The sequence below is a fragment of the Ptychodera flava genome, chromosome 12 (assembly GCF_041260155.1).
Source record: "Ptychodera flava strain L36383 chromosome 12, AS_Pfla_20210202, whole genome shotgun sequence".
NCBI classification, from domain to species: Eukaryota; Metazoa; Hemichordata; class Enteropneusta; family Ptychoderidae; genus Ptychodera; species Ptychodera flava.
Window position 1 is genome coordinate 13,182,895 of NC_091939.1, and position 22,306 is coordinate 13,205,200.

The 22,306-nt window shown below is 36.3% G+C and overlaps 1 protein-coding gene across 2 annotated transcripts; it reads right to left on the reverse strand.

The window, feature by feature from the left end:
* Positions 1–686: 686 nt before the first annotated feature.
* LOC139145058 (AH receptor-interacting protein-like) lies at positions 687–14,360 on the reverse strand. Of its 2 annotated transcripts, none has more exons than XM_070715990.1 (6): positions 14,258–14,360; positions 13,664–13,837; positions 5,473–5,652; positions 4,473–4,980; positions 1,511–3,946; positions 687–1,421 (listed from the first exon to the last, which is right to left on the reverse strand). In XM_070715990.1, the coding sequence occupies exons 2-5, from the start codon at positions 13,760–13,762 to the stop codon at positions 3,738–3,740; spliced, it is 996 nt and encodes a 331-aa protein (XP_070572091.1). In that variant the 5' UTR covers positions 13,763–13,837; positions 14,258–14,360; the 3' UTR covers positions 687–1,421; positions 1,511–3,737. The 2 variants fall into 2 exon arrangements, with proteins under 2 accessions (XP_070572091.1, XP_070572092.1); XM_070715991.1 differs by lacking the exon at positions 14,258–14,360 and adding an exon at positions 14,073–14,176 and having other exon boundaries at positions 708–1,421.
* Positions 14,361–22,306: the final 7,946 nt, after the last annotated feature.

A 22,306-nucleotide genomic window follows, 5' to 3' on the forward strand; every position in this document is an offset into this window, starting at 1 on the left:
TCCTAAACCAACGTGTTGTACGAAGACAATTACATCACTTCACCATGTTTGAGAATCTATGACTGTAGATATTGACTCAGATTTTAACCTCATTTTCCCTCAAAGGACAATTTGTTAGTTTGTTTGTTTGTGGAAGAGTATATTGCATAATGAGAAGTACTTTTCAATCTTTGAACAGGAACACATAGCACCGTCACTACACTTTGAGAAACCTTAATTTAAAATATCAACTCACAAAAATTTATCACTGGTAAGTCCTGTAGACTTTTTCAACAGTTTGTATTCCTACAATACTGTATACCCACTATTTCTACTTCATACAGATGATATTCTATGTAAACAACCATAATTCGTATGAAATTGCAATCTGCATTTTAAGTACATGTCTGGTGCAACATTGTTTCTTAGCACATGTGTTCACAAACATGAGCTAATGTCACAGCGATGTCTGTCTGCATGTGTGTGTCTGTGCATCTGCATGTCTGTCTCTCTGTTGGCTTATAAATACCTCAACATTATCACCAGAAGGAGGGATGAGAAGAAACGATAACAGGAAGCAGAAGACAAAATGAGCATCTCCCTAAGACTATAAATGGCACTTTTGTTGAACCATTGTGACATCTGACAAAGTTTTCCGGCAAATGTACAAGTTGTCTGCCATAGATATGAGTCTCCCATTCTTCTTGGCCTGTCAAACTACAATTTTAATCTACCACAACACAGATTTTACTCTGAGTAATTTTAATGACATTTTCCATGTGACAAATAAGACTTGACTAACAGGAACATTAATTTATTTACATTGTGTATCATTAAAACTTAAAAGCGGTAAAAAATTTAAATTGAAAATACAAGTATGTTACATAAAATCTTAACATGAATAAAATTGTATAGTTGTTCTTAACTTCATTGAGTCACAAATTTGCTAAATTTTTGGTTACTGTTTCCGCTGTCTAAATGAAAAGATCAACAGAATCAAGTCAGTCTTACACACAGTATGATATTATTCCTAAAATCCTGAGGCTATTACAGACAGTGGATAATTAAACACGCACATGACAAACACAGTTCAATGTGTTTGACTAAAACCCCTTCCCTTGACAAAAGTTCACAAGGGTGTAAGAAATCTGAAATAGGTTGTTGGAATTTTTAATAAACTGCCAACAGGCAGAACAACAAAGATATAAAAATAAAGAGTCTGAAAAGCAATTGACTATGTTGTATATACATGATGTAATCATGACAAACAGAAGGTGTGAATCTATGCCCAGTAATGGAAATAGAGTTAAACCCCTCCTCCCCTTAAAACAATGTTTGATATTGTCATGTGCATGCCTTTATTATTCACTGCAACTATTAACCAAGTGATCTTAAAGGGAGAATACGCCTCAGGGACAGATATATGGACTCCATAACTTAACCTGTTCACCCCAGTTCCCTGTAAACAGGTCCAAGATCACCATTGATGACAATGGGTTTGGGTAAAACCATGGTGGTGAAAGGGTTAAACAATGCTTTTTGGGTCCATAATCTGTAGGGGCTCATTTTGAAGCTCTTGAAGTAACTATTACCTTATATTTTATGAAACTTGAAAATTTAATTTTTCCCCATAGAGTTAACACAGGAATGGCGGCCATCTTGAATTTAAAATATTGGTAAGGTAAGTTGCTTCCAAAATAACAAAATTTCCATTGTGACCCTTGACTTATATTCTTGATTTTGAAAGAGAATAGGCGAAAGTTGCCTTGAGGAAAGTTTGAGCAAAAGTTTAAGATATTCAATTTCGAGGCACATACTGCCTTATTGGAACTCTAAGATACAGTTATTCAGATATAGTATGCATGGTTCCACTGGACTGACAAATGAATGAAGGGTGTTGAAATACTATGGATTTTTGCAAGGTGGTAATTAACAAGATTTTTTTAAGTATTCAATTTTTATGGTAAGTAGTCATTTTGTGTCCCACTGAATACTGTCCTTGAACTGCCCCGTGACATTGTGGGACTATCTAGGACAAATTCTGGTTTACATGTATTAGCAAAGATTAAACATGTAGACCTCATCAAAGTCCCTTTTTGCTTGAACTGAGTATGACTATACAAATATGTACTACAGTGGCATTTGCTATGATTGTCTCTTCGGTTTCTGACAGCCACATCTGAAGAAAATAATAATAACCTTGACATTCTGACATTCCTCCCAATTAGTATTCAAGATTATCTTGGGGTTGAGTGGAGAAAATGGGAAATATTCCTAAAACTTTTCAGAGAAAACACATTGCAATATGCAGGAAAAAAACACATCAAATTCTTATTTGATTTGTCAGTCAAGCTTCAGTGGCTGCATTTGCTTTGGCCTACCCTCTCCCTTATGGTGCATGTTTAACCTTGTAATGATGTGTTGCTAGCGTAGAAGGCCGATACCTGAGGAATTTTTGTCATGGAGGCGAAAATATCAACTTCATGGTTGGGGTATGATCAGAAATAATTAAGATCAAGGGGACTTTACTCAAAAGAGTATAGAAGACTTTCAATTCGTTACAACAAGTCACTGAGTAGTCTCTAGTGGTCATTTTTCCAACCCTTCATTATCAACGTTGCATTTCCATCTACATGTACCTTGACCTTGCAATAAACATATTGGACTGAAGAGACCACATTTCATGGTCCTTGACAATTTGCTAGACCATTTTGTTGAGCCCTGAAAAGATTTTCTTTTTCTGCCTGATAAAAATGACTGTTTAAAGAATAATGAAAAAAATAATGACAATTTAACAAAGACATACAGCACTGGCATACATCTATACAAATTACATACATATAAACAAGGACATAATCATACACATACATGTTTGTTTTTATATTTAAATAATGGGGATAAGTCTTCTATTTAAATTACTGGAAAGGGAATATTATCTTAGGTGTAAATCTGTAAATCTGCAAAAAAATTATACAGTACTCAAATATCAAACTACTAAAAGTATACAGGTACATAATACACACCCTGTTAGGATGTTGCTCCCTTTGTATGGGTACTTTGTGTTCTGGGTGTTGTCAAAACCACATCCAAACTCTGGCTATATAAGGTTTTAAATTCCAAAGTTGAAAAGGCCTGAAATACCGCTAACACTGCTATAAGAATAGGACTTACCCTGATTTTGTCAATGCTATGTAACTGTCATGATGACTTACCTTTTCTCCACCAGCCATAGGTTGCATCCTATCGTTGACCGGGTAGTCCTCAAACTTACACATGGGGGTACATGGTGTATTTCCAAAATTCCCATTTATAACAAGTTCAAATTCAAGGTGTTACCTTATAAACGTGAACAGACAATGCTTTGTAAAACTCAACTTGTAAATTTTTTTTGGAGAGCATGTACATTTTTTACTATTCAAAGAAAAAAATTGAATGATTTGAATTGCTCATCCATTTCATCTACAGTAAACAACAGATCCAACACAGTTCAGTACTTTGAGACTCTTCTAAGTTTGTAGTACCATTGACACAACGCATCATGGTATTGGACAGGATTTGATATTCCAGAACGCCTCAACCAACTGGTCAGTTTAAATCATGTGACATGATCATTGACCAATCAGAAGTGACCTTGTAAACACTGCAGGTTGTGACTCAAACAGCCTAAGGCTTCCCCAATAGAAATGTTCGGTCTGTTTTCAACAAAGATATATGATGGTACATGTGAGGAAAAAGAATGAGAAAACTATCCTCTACATTCACATTTTGTCGAAAATGCCTTGCAGCTGTGCTTTCTCCTCAGCCGTTTTCTCCTTCTCTTTCTCTTCCAGTGATTTGAGCTGTTTCTTGATGGCCCCGGATAGACTCGGATCGAGATGCGCTGCCTCTGTGAAATCCTCCTTGGCTTCTTTCAAGTTCCACAGTGCAGTGTGAGCTTTCGCTCGTCTGAAATAAGCCTTCACTCTATCTGTAGCAAAAAGCAAACAAAACTGCATTTCAACAACAAAAACAGCAACAAAAAGAAAATAAGAAAATGAACAAGGTCTTGTTTGTTGCAGATCTCTGGTAAATAGTGTTAAGATGATTCTCACTTTAATATACATATTGATCCAGGATGTTCTGGATTCTACAGTCTTTATGATTTTTTTTCTTTTCTGTCTAATATGTATGAACAATTTTAGTATCTGACATCTGAACACAAATGAACAGACATAAACAAAACAACATAAATAAACAAACATGTCCTAATTTGTTCTTGTGAACTTTGACACGAACTGTGCTTGCATTTATTGTTAAATTTTATCAATGTACAAGATATGAGATTTTACACAGGTCCATTTTCATATTCACATCGCCAACATTTCTGAATATCGGGTGCTCGTATGTTATGTCTGTTGAAAAACAATGGGCTGTAATTTACATCGTTGGTGGGGGTTTATCTTGATAACAGCCTCTCTAGCCACACCATATAGAATAAAAAACCCTTAACTTACCATTGGTTGTACAGTTCTTATCCAGCACAGCTGTAGTGTGCTCTATGACCTGATAGTACTCTTCTAAAATCAGCTTACACTGAGCAAAGTTCAAAAGCAGTGGTATCTTCATTTCATCAAGTTGAAGCCACTCATGATCTCCAGGTTTCTCTCTGAGACACAACTGTTCAAGACAACCTAAAGCCTCTGCATACTTCTCCGAGGCTTCCCTGTATTCCTTCTGTTTGTACAAACTGTTTCCTTCTTCCCTGAGTTTCGGCACGGCTTCCAGTTTTTCCCTCTCGTCCATGGCCCAGGCTTCCTTCTTGTACTCGCCCGGCAATTCCACTTGTAAAATTTCGAAGATAAAGTCCAGAGGTTGTGGATTTTTCATGAGTTCGTTGAGGTCCTCATATCCAAGACCAGCAGTCTGGAACTGTGCTATGCCACAGCAGTGTTTCTTTTCCTCTGTCTGACCTCTTGAGAAATCGCGAAGACTCTTAGCAACGTGGGGATACGAACCCAGAAGCTGTGGTGAATAAAAATTCCTCCAGCAGTCAGTTATGAATATGTTAACTTTTGGGACATTTTCTGTCGCAAGGGTGACAAAATTTATATTCATGCAAGTTTTTCTCATACTTCACAACAACAAATCCAATGAAATCATTAAATGGGTATTGACAACTGACAGCCATAAGGTGACATTCAAACACAGACCAAACTGTGATCATATTTTCCTTAAGCCATTTTCCTAGGTACCTTTGACATGATCACACTTTGGAATCATCACTATAATAATTTATCTTTTACTTGCATGAAAGTGTAGCAAGCTTTTCTTACAAATAGGGGATTCACTTCCATAATTCTAATTTGGATTTATCTAAGTATTCAACAGCAACGATCATTACTGTTTGAAACTATGCAACGACAGAATTGAGACTTTATACAGAACAAAACATCGAAATGCACTCAAACACTTGTTTCCTGTGGTGACACGCCACTTCAGGTCATTTATACGTACAGATGCATCCACTGTGAACCGAGCGACTTCATTAAGTCTCATGGTTTTGATACAAGTTTCCCACACTTCCAGCTTGAATTGTTTTCCCAGAAGCAGCTCCATGGGCTTGTTGGTTTTCTTGCTGTCATCCAGCACAGTTTTCTCATCGTCCAGCTTGACTGTCTTGTAATGAAACTTAATCTAAAAAAAATAAGAGAGACTACTCATTCGTTACAACAAGTATAGCGCCCTCACTGCCCGAAAGCCTTGTTCTTCTGATTGTACCCTCATTTAGACTTGGCTCAGTGTAGTGTAGTTATGTTTTTGCTGGCCTAGCTAAGGTAGATCATTCAGATTTCATTAACCCTTTGAGTGCTTTATTTTTTCCCACCAAAATTTTAGTGCAACATTTTACCAATTTTTATGAACTTTTCTGTAATTTTTGTGATAATTTTGGACCAAATGAACACAATACTTTATCAGCCACAGTTTTTTATCAAAATTTTGGCAAAAATCTGACAAAAATTGACTGAAATATATTTTATACGGGCGACAAAAATTGACTTGGCGTTCAAAGGGTTAAGACTTGTATTGCAGAGAACAGGAGCAATTTACTAAACATGAAATTCTGATACAGACTACGATATTAGACTAAAGATTCCACTGGCTGATTTGACCTTCTATAGTCAAATTTTCACATCAATTTTCTGTAGAAAAAGGGTAGATCATTACGAAGCCAAATTACATTTCAGTGTTTAACAGTTCAAGTAGATATTATGGGATTCACCCTGACACAGCAGGGGTGAGCACATCCACTGACCCAAGCTCATGGGCTTGAGATTTTTATAACTAGACCAGTAGTTTTTTCTTCTAATAGTCAAATTGTCTAGTGAATTATTCAGCTGGGAATTAAAATGTCAACTAGTCAGCTAGTGATGTTATTTAGCTACTAGTGCATGGGTTGTAGCTGTGAAAATGATTACATCACTTGTGCGCAAGACATCAGGGTCACTAAATGCTATAATTGATTTGCTCATTTTTATTATGTTGTACGTAAAACATACATGCACGTTTGGAGAAACAAAGCCACAGTCATGTTAAAGATGATTTTTTTTTAATATCTAGCTTTGAAATTATAGTGTATTGAATGAGAAGATTTTACAAATGACTGGCTTTGGCATTTTCATTTTCTGTCTTGCTGATGGGTTTGCTTGTCTCGCTCTTCAGACAAACATCTGAGAGAAAATGTATTACGTTCATATCTGTGGCCATGCGATGATGTGGGCTGCACTATTCCCTGACAAATTTGAGCTGAGTAGGAAAACTCCAAAAGATACTGAATAAAATAAAATGAAATGAATACTGATATCTAAATAACGTCTTCTCTTTAAAACACATTTATTTTAAGCACAATAATAATTTTCACTGCCATCAAAATATTAAGATAGCAGATGGAAGCACAGACACTTCTTATCCCTCTCTGCTGCCAATGCTTTCATTTTTTATTGTGTTACGTGCAGAGAAAACGAACAAAAGGGTGAACTCAGCAGTTTCCGTTTAAAACAAAATTTATTACGAAAACAAAACTAATTGCTAAGTTAGGGACAGAGTACAAGCTTTAAAAGTGTACAGACTACTTATCTCAGCTGGGACGGCAAAGCTCCAGTCTCAGAGTTGTAACAGTCAGTTGGATGAATGAACAGTCCTTTGGCTTGCAGGCTTGAAGCTGCACAAAGTCCACAGTATAAATCCAGCGTTGACAGTGAAGGTCTTGAAAAGTCTTGAGAATGACTACTGCTGGAGTTTAGTAACACACAAGAGACACGATCCCAAAAGTCTGACTGGAAGCTGTGCAAGTCCCTTTTATACACATGCATATAAGAACAATCTAGAACTTTTATTGACATGCTAATTACTGTTCTAAAATTATCTCTCTTACACAACTAATTAAATTTCTAGAACATTCCAAACATGACTAATTGAATTCAAGGTTGTGAGGTCACTAAGGACAGTGACCTTGAGAATGTTCTAGACTAATTGAACTCAGGTCATGATGAGTGTGGGGGGAAATGACCTACATAACACACCCCCTCTTCAAAAGGAAAATTTTTCAAAAAAAATTTTCTTTTACAAATGCAATCTTAAAAGTGTGAACAACAATAAGCTCTAAATGCGAGAGAGACAGTCTGCAATTAAATTGTCTCTGCCTTTGATATGTCTAATGTCAAGATTAAACTCCTGTAACATTAAACTCCATCTTAGCAATCTCTGATTTTTGCCTTTAAATTTCTGCAGAAAAACAAGAGGGTTGTGATCAATATAAACCACTATTGGCTGATTTGAAGAAGTAACATAAACTTCAAAATGCTGTAAAGCTAATATCAAAGATAAACACTCTTTTTCAATTGTAGAGTAGTTTCTCTGGGATTTGTTAAATTTGCGTGAAAAAATAGCAAACAGGATGATCTATACCATGACTATCCTCTTGCAATAAAACAGCACCAGCAGCCGTATCACTAGCATCTACAGCTAATTTGAATGGCAAAGTGAATCTGGTGCAGACAACACTGGGGCACTTTGCAGTATGGCTTTAAGTGTATGAAATGCCTGTTGGCATTGCTCTGACCAAACAAACTTTACTTTCTTTTTAAGTAAGTTAGTCAAAGGCTCAGTAATTGTGGAGAAATTTGGACAGAATTTTCTGTAGTAACCAGCCATACCGAGAAAGCGCATCAGTTGTCGTTTGCAGTTTGGTATGGGAAAACTTGAAATGGCACTGATTTTGGCATCAACAGGTTTTACCTCACCCTGTCCTACAGTATGTCCGAGGTAAGTTACCCTCGCCCACCAAACTCAGATTTGGCAAGGTTGACAGTCAACATTGCTTTACTCAGTCTCTCAAAGAACTTCCGCATGAGCTTGATGTGTTCCTCCCAGGTGTCACTATACAGGACGACGTCGTCAACGTAAGCTGCACACCCGTCTAGCCCGGATATGACGTCGTTGATCATCCGTTGGAACGTTGCCGGAGAGTTCTTCATTCCGAATGGCATCACCTTGTACTGAAACAATCCGTCTGGTGTAACAAAGGCGGATATTTCACGAGCACGATCTGTCAGAGGGACTTGCCAAAATCCCTTCAGTAGGTCAAATTTTGTCACATACTTGGCTTTTCCCACTCGGTCGATGCAGTCATCAATCCTCGGGATTGGGAAAGTGTCTGTCTTTGTTAAAGCGTTGACCTTCCTAAAGTCCGTGCACATACGATAACTGTGGTCTGATTTGGGAACAAGTATGCACGGCGAACTCCAGTTACTTTTACTGGGTTCAATAAAGTCATTGTCCAGCAGGTATTTGACTTCTTCCTGGAGATATTTCGCTTTTGTTGGATTCAGTCTGTATGGATGTTGTTTTACAGGCTTACTGTCCCCACATCAACGTCGTGATAGATGACGTTTGTCCTCGTTGGAACATCTTGAAATAGGTGTTTATATTCGTGGAGCAGTTCTTTCACCTGTTGTTGTTGTTCTGGCTGGAGGTGTGCCAACTTTGTAGACTCCAGCTTCTCCAGGATTTCTGAGTTTTGAAGCTTGACCGAGCCCAGCTTTGAGTTTAGAGTATTTTCACTCAAGTCAGTTTCAGTACCACTATCTTCATAATGGTTTGAACTGACTGCACTGACAGGCTGAGTTATAGTAGGATTATCCCTATCCAAATATGGCTTAAGCATATTTATGTGACATAGCTGTTTTTTGTTTTCGCCTGTCAGGTGTTATTATGATGTAATTTAAATCACTCAATTTCTTATCGATTAGATATGGCCCAAAGTAACGAGCATGGAGTGGTTTGCCAGGAATTGGAAGTAGAACAAGAACTTTTTGACCTGGTTCAAACTTCCGTTTTGAGGTGTTTTTATCATATTTGGTTTTCATTGACTGCTGAGATGACTCAAGATTTTCTCTGGCTAATTCACATGCTTTAGAGAGTTTTGTACGAAAATCTGACACATATTGCAAAATATTCAGACAATCATCATCGTCTGATAGGAATTTCTCTTTAACGAGCTTAAGTGGGCCACGGACTGTATGTCCAATACAAGCTCAAATGGGCTAAAACCAAGAGACTCTTGAATTGACTCTCTAACAGCAAAGAGCAGAAAATGAATTCCTTCATCCCACTGCTTCTCTGTGTCAAAACAGTAGGTCCTAATCATGTTTTTCAAAGTTTGATGAAATCGCTCAAGAGCACCCTGACTTTCTGGATGATAGGCGGATGACCTATACTGTTTAATGCCTAGCTGATCCATTACTTGTTGAAAAATACCAGACATAAAGTTGGAGCCTTGATCGGACTGGACACATTTAGGGAGGCCAAATAAAGTGAAAAATCTGACTAAAGCTCTCACTATAGTCTTTGTCTTTATATTTCTCAGTGGTATGGCTTCTGGGAACCGAGTTGATGTACACATAATTGTCAACATGTACTCATTTCCTGATCTTGTTTTTGGTAGGGCCCAACACAGTCTATTAGTATCCTACTAAATGGTTCTTGAAATGCAGGAATTGGCTGTAAAGGGGCCTTTGGAATGGTCTGATTCGGCTTTCCTACCATTTGACATGTGTGACAAGTTTTACAGAAATGTGTTACATCTTGCCTGAGATTAGGCCAATAAAAGTGACTGAGAATTTTGTGATAAGTTTTCCTTACTCCTAAGTGACCAGCCCAGGGGGTTTCATGGGCCAGGCGCAATATTTCAGCACGGTAGGGCTTTGGAACCACAATTTGATGTTTTATAGCCCAATCGTCATCAACCAAAACATCTGGAGGTCTCCATTTACGCATGAGAATACCAGATTTTGTATAATAGGAAACAGAGCTATCTGAAGTTTTACCTTCATCATCTACCCTGTCAAACAAAGACAAAATATCTGGGTCTTTGTGTTGTTCTGCAATGAGATTTGATCTAGAAAATGTCTGACTTTGGTCAGCAGAAGTTTTACTGGAAGTTTCAAATCCACGAGGGATAACGGAATGATCCGTGTCAAACACCTGACTGAGAAAGGTGTCATTTAAGTCAACATCTGTGACATTATTTTTGAGAGTATTTTGATCTCGGAAGTTTTCTTTGACATGGCTCGAGTAATAGCACATGAAGGAAATAAATCGGGTATCTCTTGTTCAATTGGCTCTGGATCCTGATCTAAACTAGGATTATCAGTCACAAGTGGATTAGTAATGACCTTGTCCCCAGCAAGGTCGTTTCCAAGAAGAAGGTGAATCCCTTCAAAAGGCAAAAAAGGCCTAATACCTAAAGTCACAGGTCCAGAAACAAAGTCCGAAGACAAATAGACATTATGGAGAGGAACAGAAATGTAGTCATTACAATCTACCCCCTTAATAAGAACTTTAGAACCTGAAAATGACTTTTCAGAAAACGGCAGGGTATCTGCCAACAGAAGAGACTGGGAAGCCCCGGTATCTCTTAAATTTTGACAGGGGTAGCGGAAGAGAAATCACTAGAAAGTGATATAAAACCATTATGAATAAATGGTTCGAAAATACCCATAATGCTATCTTGAGAAGAATTGACCTTGACCTCATTAATTGGGGATAAGAGGGGTTTAACCTCAGAAAATGTGTTGCACACATTATTAGACTCTAATTGAGTTGATGAAGAAATAAAGCCGGTTGGCTTAGATCCACTTTGACCACTTTGACCTTCACGTTTTCTTTCAATTTGAAACACTCTGACATTAAATGGCCGTCTTTCTTACAATAATTACAAGAAAGTGTACCGAACTGTTTGTCAGAAGGAGATTGAGACTTGGGATTTGATGATGTGGGAGTGTTACTTGAATTCTGTGAACTGTTGTCATTTGATTTTCTACTGTCCTTTGAGAAATTCTTGGATGAAAAGGAGGAGTTAAATTTACCTGCATTGTTTCTGTATGAAAAGGACTGGGATGGTTTGCTGAGAAATGAAGATTTGTGGGTCAATGAATAATCATCGGCCAAACGTGCAGCAACCTCTAATGTATCTGCCTTTTGTTCATTGATAAACGTCTTGATGTCACTCCGGATGCACCTTTTAAATTCCTCAATCAAAACAAGTTGTCGTAATTTGTCATAATTCTGACTAACCTTTTCAGAAGAACACCAACGATCAAACAGTTGTTCTTTTGTTCGAGCAAATTCAACATAAGTTTGATCTTTTACCTTCTCACAATCCCTAAATTTCTGACGGTAAGCTTCAGGCACCAATTCATAGCCCTTGAGAATTAATTCCTTCACAGAATCATAATTTGAAGCCTGCTCTACTGACAACTGAATGTAAATTTCTCTGGCTTTACCCACCAAAGCACTCTGTAAAAGCATAGACCAGGACTCCTTAGGCCAATTCAGACTCTGAGCAATTTTCTCAAAATGAAGGAAATATTTATCAACATCCTTTTCTTGGAAAGGGGGAACTAGCCTGAAATGCTTAGTGATGTCAAACTTGTCTGAAGGGAAGAATTTTCCTGACTGTCCAAGCTCCAAACGTTTCATTTCTAATCTTTCCTGCCTATCTTTCTCTCTCTGTCTTTCTTCCATTTGTAATTGCATTTGTATTTTTTCTTTTTCTAATGCCTGTCTCTCTTTTTCCATTTGTAATTCTAGTTTCTTGATCTCCAAATTTGTCTGCATTTCTAATTCTAATTTTCTTAGTTCAAAGGTAGACTCGGGCTCATAATCTTTCAAGGTGGATTCCTCAAATTGGCCTAAATCAACTAGATGTTTGGCAATACGGTACTGTATTTCCCTCTTGCGCATAGATCTTTTGACTTCTACTTTAAGGAAATTGGCCAGTGTTATGAGGTCGTCTTTTCTGAGGGAATCAAATGTGTCCTGATCAAGGTCATCCATAAATTCGTCTGGCTTAAATTCCGCCATGATTAAATTTCGCTGAGTTCACAGAATACTGTAGTTTTTAAAAAAGGCAGGCAAAATGTTGTCAAACGGCTCAAAATATTCGTATCCCGGACAAGCCCCCAATTTGTTACGTGCAGAGAAAACGAACAAAGGGTGAACTCAGCAGTTTCCGTTTAAACAAAATTTATTACGAAAACAAAACTAATTGCTAAGTTAGGGACAGAGTACAAGCTTTAAAAGTGTACAGACTACTTATCTCAGCTGGGACGGCAAAGCTCCAGTCTCAGAGTTGTAACAGTCAGTTGGATGAATGAACAGTCCTTTGGCTTGCAGGCTTGAAGCTGCACAAAGTCCACAGTATAAATCCAGCGTTGACAGTGAAGGTCTTGAAAAGTCTTGAGAATGACTACTGCTGGAGTTTAGTAACACACAAGAGACACGATCCCAAAAGTCTGACTGGAAGCTGTGCAAGTCCCTTTTATACACAAGCATATAAGAACAATCTAGAACTTTTATTGACATGCTAATTACTGTTCTAAAATTATCTCTCTTACACAACTAATTAAATTTCTAGAACATTCCAAACATGACTAATTGAATTCAAGGTTGTGAGGTCATTAAGGGCAGTGACCTTGAGAATGTTCTAGACTAATTGAACTCAGGTCATGATGAGTGTGGGGGGAAATGACCTACATAACAATTGGAAGAGGCTATTCGCCCCACTGCGGTGCAAATAAATTGCGGTGCCTTAATTCACACTGCAGGCTAAAACCCGATCACAGAGCGGTTACTTGCAACCAATGAAATTATAGCTTTCAAGCGTACCACAATATCTGTTTAGTGTAAATTGCGCTGTGAACTTTTTGTATCAACCAACAGGCCAAGTGGCACACTTCATTGCTGTGAAAGAGAGAACAAATTCCGTCACCTAGGAGGCAAACCCAACACCAGACAAAAGACACACAGACTGGCAGAGAGACCACTAGCTGCATCACAGGCTGTGACGTGGCTAGTGGTCTCTCTGCCAGTCTCTGTGTGCATGACGAAATTTGTTCTCTCTCTCTCTCTCTCTCTCTCTCTCTCTCTCTCTCTCTCTCTCTCTCTCTCTCTCTCTCTCTCTCTCTCTCTCTCCCTCCCAATATGCTTCCATCAGACCCCATCTCTCCCATGAATAAGAAATTTACAGTATATCCGAACCGCTGCGGGGCAAACAAGAAATTTACGGTCTTTATTGACACCGCTGCAGGGCAAATAACATCTTCCTTTTCAATTACACAAAGACGCCCTTTTTGACTCTACTCACCCTGGTACCCTCTGGATAGTCGGGCAGATCCCCAACTCCTGCATATATGAGTTTCTTCTTTATTCCACACTCATCATCGTCATGTATCATGGTCATCATCTTGGACCACACGGTCTGAGGTCAGCTGCTGATTTCGGGTCAAGTCTAGTCCCTTGATCCTAAAATCTCAGAAGCCTGCGACATATTAATACAACGTGTAAATACTTTGTTCAAAACAGATTATCACCTGTGTCCCCCGATCAACAGATATGGCAGCAGATAGCGGATAACAGTTATTCACTTTAAATATTGATACAGCATAGACACTATATACATATCGGAATAATGCATATGATACATATATCATGCAAATCTACATCAAAAGCATCACTATAACACAAGATAAAGACAGTTCTTATCATTCGTTTACACTCAAATTTCAAACCAAACGTCGCGTCGGAACGCGACCAACGCGTAACGGTGACCCGTAAACGTAAATAGGACTGTTCAGTGTTTGGCCTGGTGTTTGGCCATCATCATGATCTCCGTCCGGTGCGATGGCTCTTCAATTTGAAAAGAAGCCTGGCAAGTATAACAAAATATGCACAATCTCACCTTACACAATTTTTTCAAAGTTTTCTATTGTTGGCTGTCAACTAAGTATGCAAAATCGCCAAGAATATGCTATACTATTCCTGCTCTGCTCTGCCCTCCGACCGCAGGAATGGAAGTTTACAAAAAAAGTACAAAAAGCACGATTAGAAGCAGGGGGGAAGCATAAATGTGCGCATGCGTGTAAGGGCATCCTCGTACGCGGATGTCATTTCAAAGATGAACGTGCTTCTTGAGATAATTGTTTTGTACCTTTAGAAGCACAATCAGTAAATATCAGTAAATATAGGAAAATTGCATGTTAAACTCATTTTTAATGCTGTCAGTTTCTATTAAGGTAAACGTAGAATACCTACATTTTCTACATAACAACATCTCTCCCCCTCCCTCCATGACATGCTTCTTGAGCGATATATTTTGTATCTTTAGAAGCACTCAATCAGAAAATATGGGAATATTGCATGCCAAACTCATTTTTAATGCTGTCAATTTATATTAAGGTAAACGTAAAATGCCTACTTTTAAACATAACAATGTCTCTCACTCAGCGTGCGAAATTAACGTCGGTCCGACGGTCCGAGACCGACAGATTTATTGTCGGGCCGAAAGTTTTTAGCAACATGTCGGTCCTTATGACCGACTGAAATTTGGAATAAATGATGAAAATTTTCCGTCAAGACCTGTAACAGATGCAGAAGATGACTGACTCTGAACCATGTGATTCAGACTTGAATGTCATGCACCTATCAATGTTTTCAACCGTGGAAGTGCGGGGCAGCAGGGAATATTGATCGCACTTCGTGTCCTGGTAGTGGGGAATTCGATCTCTATGGTACGCCAGACAGGGAGGGGTGGCGGTTGACAATGTAGCAACAGAGTAATTTTTATCTTGCGACTTTTTGCATTCGAGTCTAATCTCTCCGATCGACGCGCATAGCATGGTGCAGCTGATTACATTCAGATCAGTATGATTATTTCCGTGCATGCAGATTCTAGCAATGGAATGAATTGATTTTTGTGCAACAATGTGACACAATATTATAATAATACTCGTCTAGTGAGTGTAACCCTGGTAATGTTAGCATATCTGTGTCATATGACAACAACACCCAGTATCACTTCACTAGTTCTACACCTTAAGTGTTCGATATTTACATGTACACAAATATACATAATACAGCCCTTCGTTTTATCAAACCGACTCCGTTTTCTTTGCTTTGATTTTCCATTTAAGCGTTCAAAACATAAACGGTTCATGGAAGAATTTAAGACAAAACCCTACAAAGAGAATTGTGCTACTTGCAGTCGACAATCAAGTTCACTTCGCTGCGTTTGTTTGTGGGCCGCCAGAACATCTTGCTTGCTCATTGGTCTTTAACAAAGTTCACAAGGCCGACTGCTACCACGATATATCGACATGATAATAAGTGTACATTTTATAAAACAGAGCGGCCCTATCATGACAGTTTTGTCCAGTTGCACGATCCGTCGTGTATACTCTCTGAGGCCGAGAGTAGGGCTTCAAATAGTTTCGATGTATAGCGGTACCGTTTTATGACAGGCAGGCAAAACTCACCGTCATCCTGGGCTGTAGGCCTAAATGTCGCAAAAATACGTCATATAAGATTTTACGGTATCATTATCTGATCGTGTCGATAGTTTTCAGCAGTATCGAGTGTCTGTCAAACTTTTCAGAGTCATTTTAATTACTTTAAGCTTTCAAAGTGATGAGAAACAGCAATCGCTCAGGCAAAACTTTTCGATCAGAAAATATGCATTCATTTCCGCGAGTGGCGTTTGCCATTCATGTTGTCTGCAATTTCTATAATCGAGAAAAAGTTACGATACTTGTCCTTTTAATTAAAAGTATAACTTCATCTGTTTCTTCATGAATGCAACAGAGGCCACATTTAAGCATATTTATTTTTTGAAAAATGTTGAAAGTAATCCATACGTCATATCAAAATACATACCAAGTATTTTTCCCTTCTGCTTAAAAAAGACGTAGTAATCAATGTTTGCATAAAAAATTATTCATACACTTATGACTGTTTTCATGGTACTAAGTTATTCACTCACTCTTCTACCTCTTGCATTTTCTAATTTCAGAAGTGATTTTCAGCTCGCCAACCATTTTCAAATCACAATATCACATGCCCTGGTTTAGTGTACAATTTTACACAGCCATGTAGAGAACATAATCTCCCATAGACTGTCATGAGAGACAAACTGTCTCGCTTTCATAACCCACACGTAGTCAGTGCATGAGCCTGTATTCGTTGGCTCCTGGGTGTTAGATATCATTTTATGGTTCGAAAGTGGGGGATTCGACATGGCTAGAAAAAAGTCAAATTCTCCTGTTAGTCCTATAGTTCCCCCCCCCCCCCGGTGGAAAACATTGATAAATGTGTGCGCATGACAATGAGGAAGATGAGGGCTGTGATCTTTTTCAGATTCCAGATCATGTAGACAAATATTTCATGATCATTCACTTACACTATTTTGCAATCTATGTAAACAATAGTCTTTTGGAGTGAATACTTGCTGACTCTAGTGATAACAGGACATGAAAAATCAAGTATTAAAACATTCAAAAGCATAGTGTTGGGGAGAAGTTTACTTTAATGGTCGTTAATAAATGCATTTATTGAGGACCGGCAGTTTTCTGTAAGGACCTGAAGCTTTGGCATGGTGCAGGCCCTTATGACCTGAAGCTATTTTCTCTTAATTTCGCACACTGCTCTCACTCTCTTCACACCATCCCCCACCCCCTTATCTAATTATGATGTGCTTCTTGAGATATATACTTTTTGTCCTCAGAAGCACTCAATCAGAAAGTATAGCAAAATTGCATTGTTTTTGAAAATTATTTAATTTCTTTGTAGTGAAAGTTTGAATGCCTAGTGTGGATCACTAACATGTAATGCTTCTTGAGATACATATTTTTTACTCTTAGAAGCACACCGAAAAAAGATAGGAAAATCGCATCAATTACACCCTATTATGTTAAATTCAGTCATTCTATAATAGTTAAATATAGAATGCCTAAGTGTGGATCACAGTTTAAACAAAAAACTTTTTCCTCCCCTCTGTTATGGCTCTTGCTTCTTGAGATACATATTTTGTACCATTAGAATCACAATGAGAAAAATTAGGAAAATTGCATGTTAAAACTAATTTTTAAGCAATCATGCCATTTTGTGTTCAGTTAAAATTAATATGCATATTTTAGGTCACAGTTTAAACCAAAATCCCTCCCCTGTGTGATGTCTTGTGCTTGTTGAGATATATATTGTGTACTCTAAAAAGCACAATTAGAAAAAAATATGAAATTTGAATATTAAAACCAATTCTGTCGACAATATGTCTTTTCCTGCTTAGTTAAATTTAAAATGTCTAAAGTGTGTGTTACTTTTTAAACATAAATATCTCACCTAGCTACCCTCTATGAATACATGTGCTTCTTGAGATATATATTTTGCACTCTAAGAAGCACAATGAGACAAATATACAGAACATTGAATGTTAAAACAAGTTTTATAGACAAAATGATGTCTTGTGCTTCTTGAGATATATATTTTTGTACACTGTTTAGTTAAATTTAGAATGCCTAAAGTGTGGTACTCTTTTGAAACATAAAGATCTCATAAAGATATATATATATATATATATATATATATATATATATATATATATATATATATATATATATATATATATATATATATATATATATATATACTTCTTGTTTAGTTCAAGATCAGCTGGAGTAGAGTGCTCAATACTAGAGTAGAGCTAAATACACAACTGAGTTGATCAGGATAATCTAAAATATTACATTTCAACTACAAATTTGTTTCATCACAGCCACCCGATGAATGTAGGCGGCTCTGTAGCCTATACGAAACAAATTTGTAGTGGAAATGTAATATTTTAGATTATCCTGATCAACTCAGTTGTGTATATATATATATATATATATATATATATATAGAGAGAGAGAGAGAGAGAGAGAGAGAGAGAGAGAGAGATAGATAGATAGATAGATAGATAGATAGATAGATAGATAGATATAGATAGATATAGATATATAGATATATATTGTTCTCTAAGAAGCACAAAGAGAAAAATATACAGAACATTGAATTTTTAAACCAATTTTATAGACAGTATGATGTCTTGTGCTTCTTGAGATATATATTTTGTTCTCTGTTTAGTTAAATTTAGAATGCCTAAAGTGTGGTACTCTTTTGAAACATAAAGATCTCATATATATATATATATATTATATATATATATATATATATATATATATATATATATATATATATATATATATATATATATTGTTCTCTAAGAAGCACAAAGAGAAAAATATACAGAACATTGAATTTTAAACCAATTTTATAGACAGTATGATGTCTTGTGCTTCTTGAGATATATATTTTGTACTCTGTTTAGTTAAATTTAGAATGCCTAAAGTGTGGGTCTCTTTTGAAACATAAAGATCTCTCCTAGCAACCTTCTATAATTACATGTGCTTCTTGAGATACATTTTTGGACTCTAAGAAGCACAATGACACAAACACAGAACAGTGAATGTTGAAAGAATATTATGCGTTAAGTGTGTGTAACTTTTTAAACATAAAAATCTTTCCTAGCTCCTGCTCTTTTATGATAATTACATCTACTTCTTGAGATATATATATATTTTACTCTTTGAATCACAATTAGAAAGATATACATAATATTTAATGTTAAAACAAATTTTTTAGATTAGTTAAATTAAGAATGCTAAGTGTGGGTCACATCCCTTCTTAACTATTAAAATTTCCGCTAGGCCCCATTATTAATACATGTGCTTCTTGAGATATATATTTTGTACTCTTTGAATATTAAACCAATTTGTAGACAATATGTCTTTTTCTGCTTTTTTACATTTAAAATACCTAAAGTGTGGGTCACCATTTAACCATAAAGATCTCTCCTAACCCTCTATAATTACATGTGCTTATTGAGATATATCTTTTGTACTCTAAGAAGCACAATAAGAAAAATATACAGAATATTTAACGTTTAAACAAACGTTGTAGACTATTTGATGTCTTTTTCGCCCAAGTTAAATTTAGAATGCCTAAAGAAAGTGTGGGTCACATTTTGATCATAAAGATCTCTCCTAGCTCCCCTCTATAATTACATGTGCTTCTTGAGATATATTTTATACTGTAAGAAGCAGAATGAGAAAAGATAGGACAATTGCATGTTGAAACTAATTTTTTTAGAAAATACAATGTCTTTTTCTGCTTAGTTAAATTTAGAATGCCTAAAAGTATGGGTCACCTTTACCCATAAATATATCTCCTAGCTACCTTCTATAATTACATCTGCTTCTTGAGATACATTTTTTGTACTCTAAGAAGCACAATTAGAAAAATATACAGAACAGTGAATGTTAAAACCAAGTTTGTATGCAATATGATGTCCTTTACCATTTAGTTAAAGCAAAATTCTTTAGTGTTGGGTCACAGTTTAAACGAAAAATCCCTCCCCTGTATAATGTGTAACTGTGCTTCTCGTGGGTTTTTTGTAACTCTTAGAAGCACAATGAAAAAAAGAAAATTCTATGAGCTTTAAACCCAACATTTTTCTCAAATTATGTCATTTTATAGTGCGTAAACATATCCGGGATAGTATATTACTTTTGTGGGTGCAATACAAACATAAGAATATATGTCTTCTCTTCTCTATTATCACTTGTGCTTCTTGAGATACATAATTTGCACTCAGAAACACAGAAAGAAAGTAGAAAAGTGCATGGCCAAACCTGTTAGAAGCACACTGTAAAAAGACATGAAAATAAAGAAATTTCATTATTGTAACATAATTCATTGATTAAATTCTTTCATGTTTTATGAAGCAATTGTGACTTATCTTCTATAGACCAATTTTATTAATTAAACAAACACTTTTTCCTGTTGAATTATGACTGGTGCTTCTTGCGAGACATATTTTGTGTCCTCAGAAGCACACTATAAGAAGACATGAAAATAAAAAAAATTCATTATTGTAACGTAAGTTATCGACGAAATTCTTCCATGGGTTATGAAGCAATGAAAATTGTGACTAATCTTCCACAGACCATTTAAAAAAACACTCTTGTTATATTAAGACTGGTGCTTCTTGTGAGACATATATTTTGTGTCCTTAGAAGCACATTATTGAAAAAACATTAAAATATAAAGAAATTGAACCATTTTACCATAACTTGTCGATGGAATTATTCACGTTCTATAAAGCAATAGTGATTTATCTTCCACAGACCAATTTTAATAATTCAAAAAAAAACACACTTTCCTATCGAATTATGACTTGTGCTTCTTGCAAGACATATTTTGTATCCTTAGAAGCAAACTGTTAAAAAACATGAAAATATAAAGAACTTGCACCATTTTAACGTAACTCATTGATTAAATTCTTTTAAAGTTTATTAAGCAATTGTGACTTATCTTCTACCGACCACTTTTTCCTTTATATTATGACTGGTGCTTCTTGCGAGACATATTTTGTGTCCTTAGAAGCACATTGTGTTAAAAGACATGAAAATCAAGAAAGTGCACCATTTTAACGTAACCCAATAATGAAATTCTTTCATATTTAACTAAGCGATTGTGACTTATGTTGTTCAGACCGATTTTATTCGGTAAAAACACTTCTCCGTTTGTATTCTGACTTGTGATTCCTGCGAGACATATTATATATCCTGAAAAGCACACTGTTAAAAGACATGAAAATATAGAAGTTGCACCATTTTATGGTAGCTCTTTGATGAAATCCTTCCACAGCATCGTGATTTATCTTCTACAGACCTCCTTTTATTCAAAAAATCCCTCTTCTCATTATAATTCCGTGTATCTGAGGACCAATCTTCGGTTTAAAAATTACCTTCATGTCTATCAAATGACAACCATTGTTTGATGTTGAAACATAGCAATATTCTGCTGGTTATCATCGCGTCTTTAAACACATCTTGAAGATTTTTAAGCGCTAATTTCGAGGTTTATGACAGGGAAGTATAAAGTGAACAAAAGACAATCCATCTGTTAATATATTCACAAATTTTTGACTTAATTACAAAAATCTGATAGTGTAAAAATGTGGCAATTAGTAAACATTGAATGTATATTCTCTCTTGTTTTTGCTTTTCTGGTGATGACAAGTATTTCAGTCATTTCTTGGAATGTGAATGGATGTCACGCTCTTTATAACGGTACAACTTTCTGTCTTAACTAAAGTGTAACCATTGCGCTGACTTTAATTTTCTACAAGAAACCCTTTCTACAATGGCAAATCAGGCACATTGGAAAGTTGTTTGGCGTGCGCCTATTTACTTCTTTTATGGAACGAGCAATTTTGCTGGTGTTGCGGTGCTGTTTCCGCGAAACAAAAATGTTGATGTTGTTTCTGTCAAAAGTATCATTCAAGGTCGTTTACTGCATTTGCATGTTAAAATGGATGATACTTCCTATCATTTGCTCAATGTTTTTGCTCCTACCAATGGAGATGGTCGTTGCATTTTCTTTCAAAGGCTTCGTACAGATTCATGAAATATGACTAAAACTTACCCATACCCCAAAGTTTAACATCGCAAATTACAGTGGATCGCAAATTCTACCAATTATTTGCTAGACATAATAAGAAATGCAATGCTTTGTATGAAATCTGTTTTAATTGCTACAGAAACATACCAGAAATATCAAATTGACTTTTAATAGAAAAAAATATTTGGATTGTATAGCTGTAATAGCCATATTTTGAAGAGTAATGCATTATCACAGTTCTGCAGACTGGCACCTGTTTTCAAATTGTTAAATTATTCTTGTGAGTCATCTAATGAGCTTAACCTGGCTTGTTTAGTATTAGAAAGGCAATTTATTAGTCTTCAAAATGACATATTGTAATGTTCAATATTGTCTATCTTTGTTTCTGAAATAAGACAAACATTTACCCGATACCCTAAAGTTTGTATCGGAAATTACTGTTACAGCTAATCTC

Coding starts and splice junctions, on each gene's coding strand:
- LOC139145058 (XM_070715990.1), bottom strand. CDS start 13,762: ATGATGACCATGATACATGACGATGATGAGTGTGGAATAAAGAAGAAA. Junction 4,981..5,472: donor GGTTCACAGTGGATGCATCT/GTACGTATAAAT, acceptor TATTCACCACAG/CTTCTGGGTTCGTATCCCCA. Junction 3,947..4,472: donor TAAGAACTGTACAACCAATG/GTAAGTTAAGGG, acceptor TTTTTGCTACAG/ATAGAGTGAAGGCTTATTTC.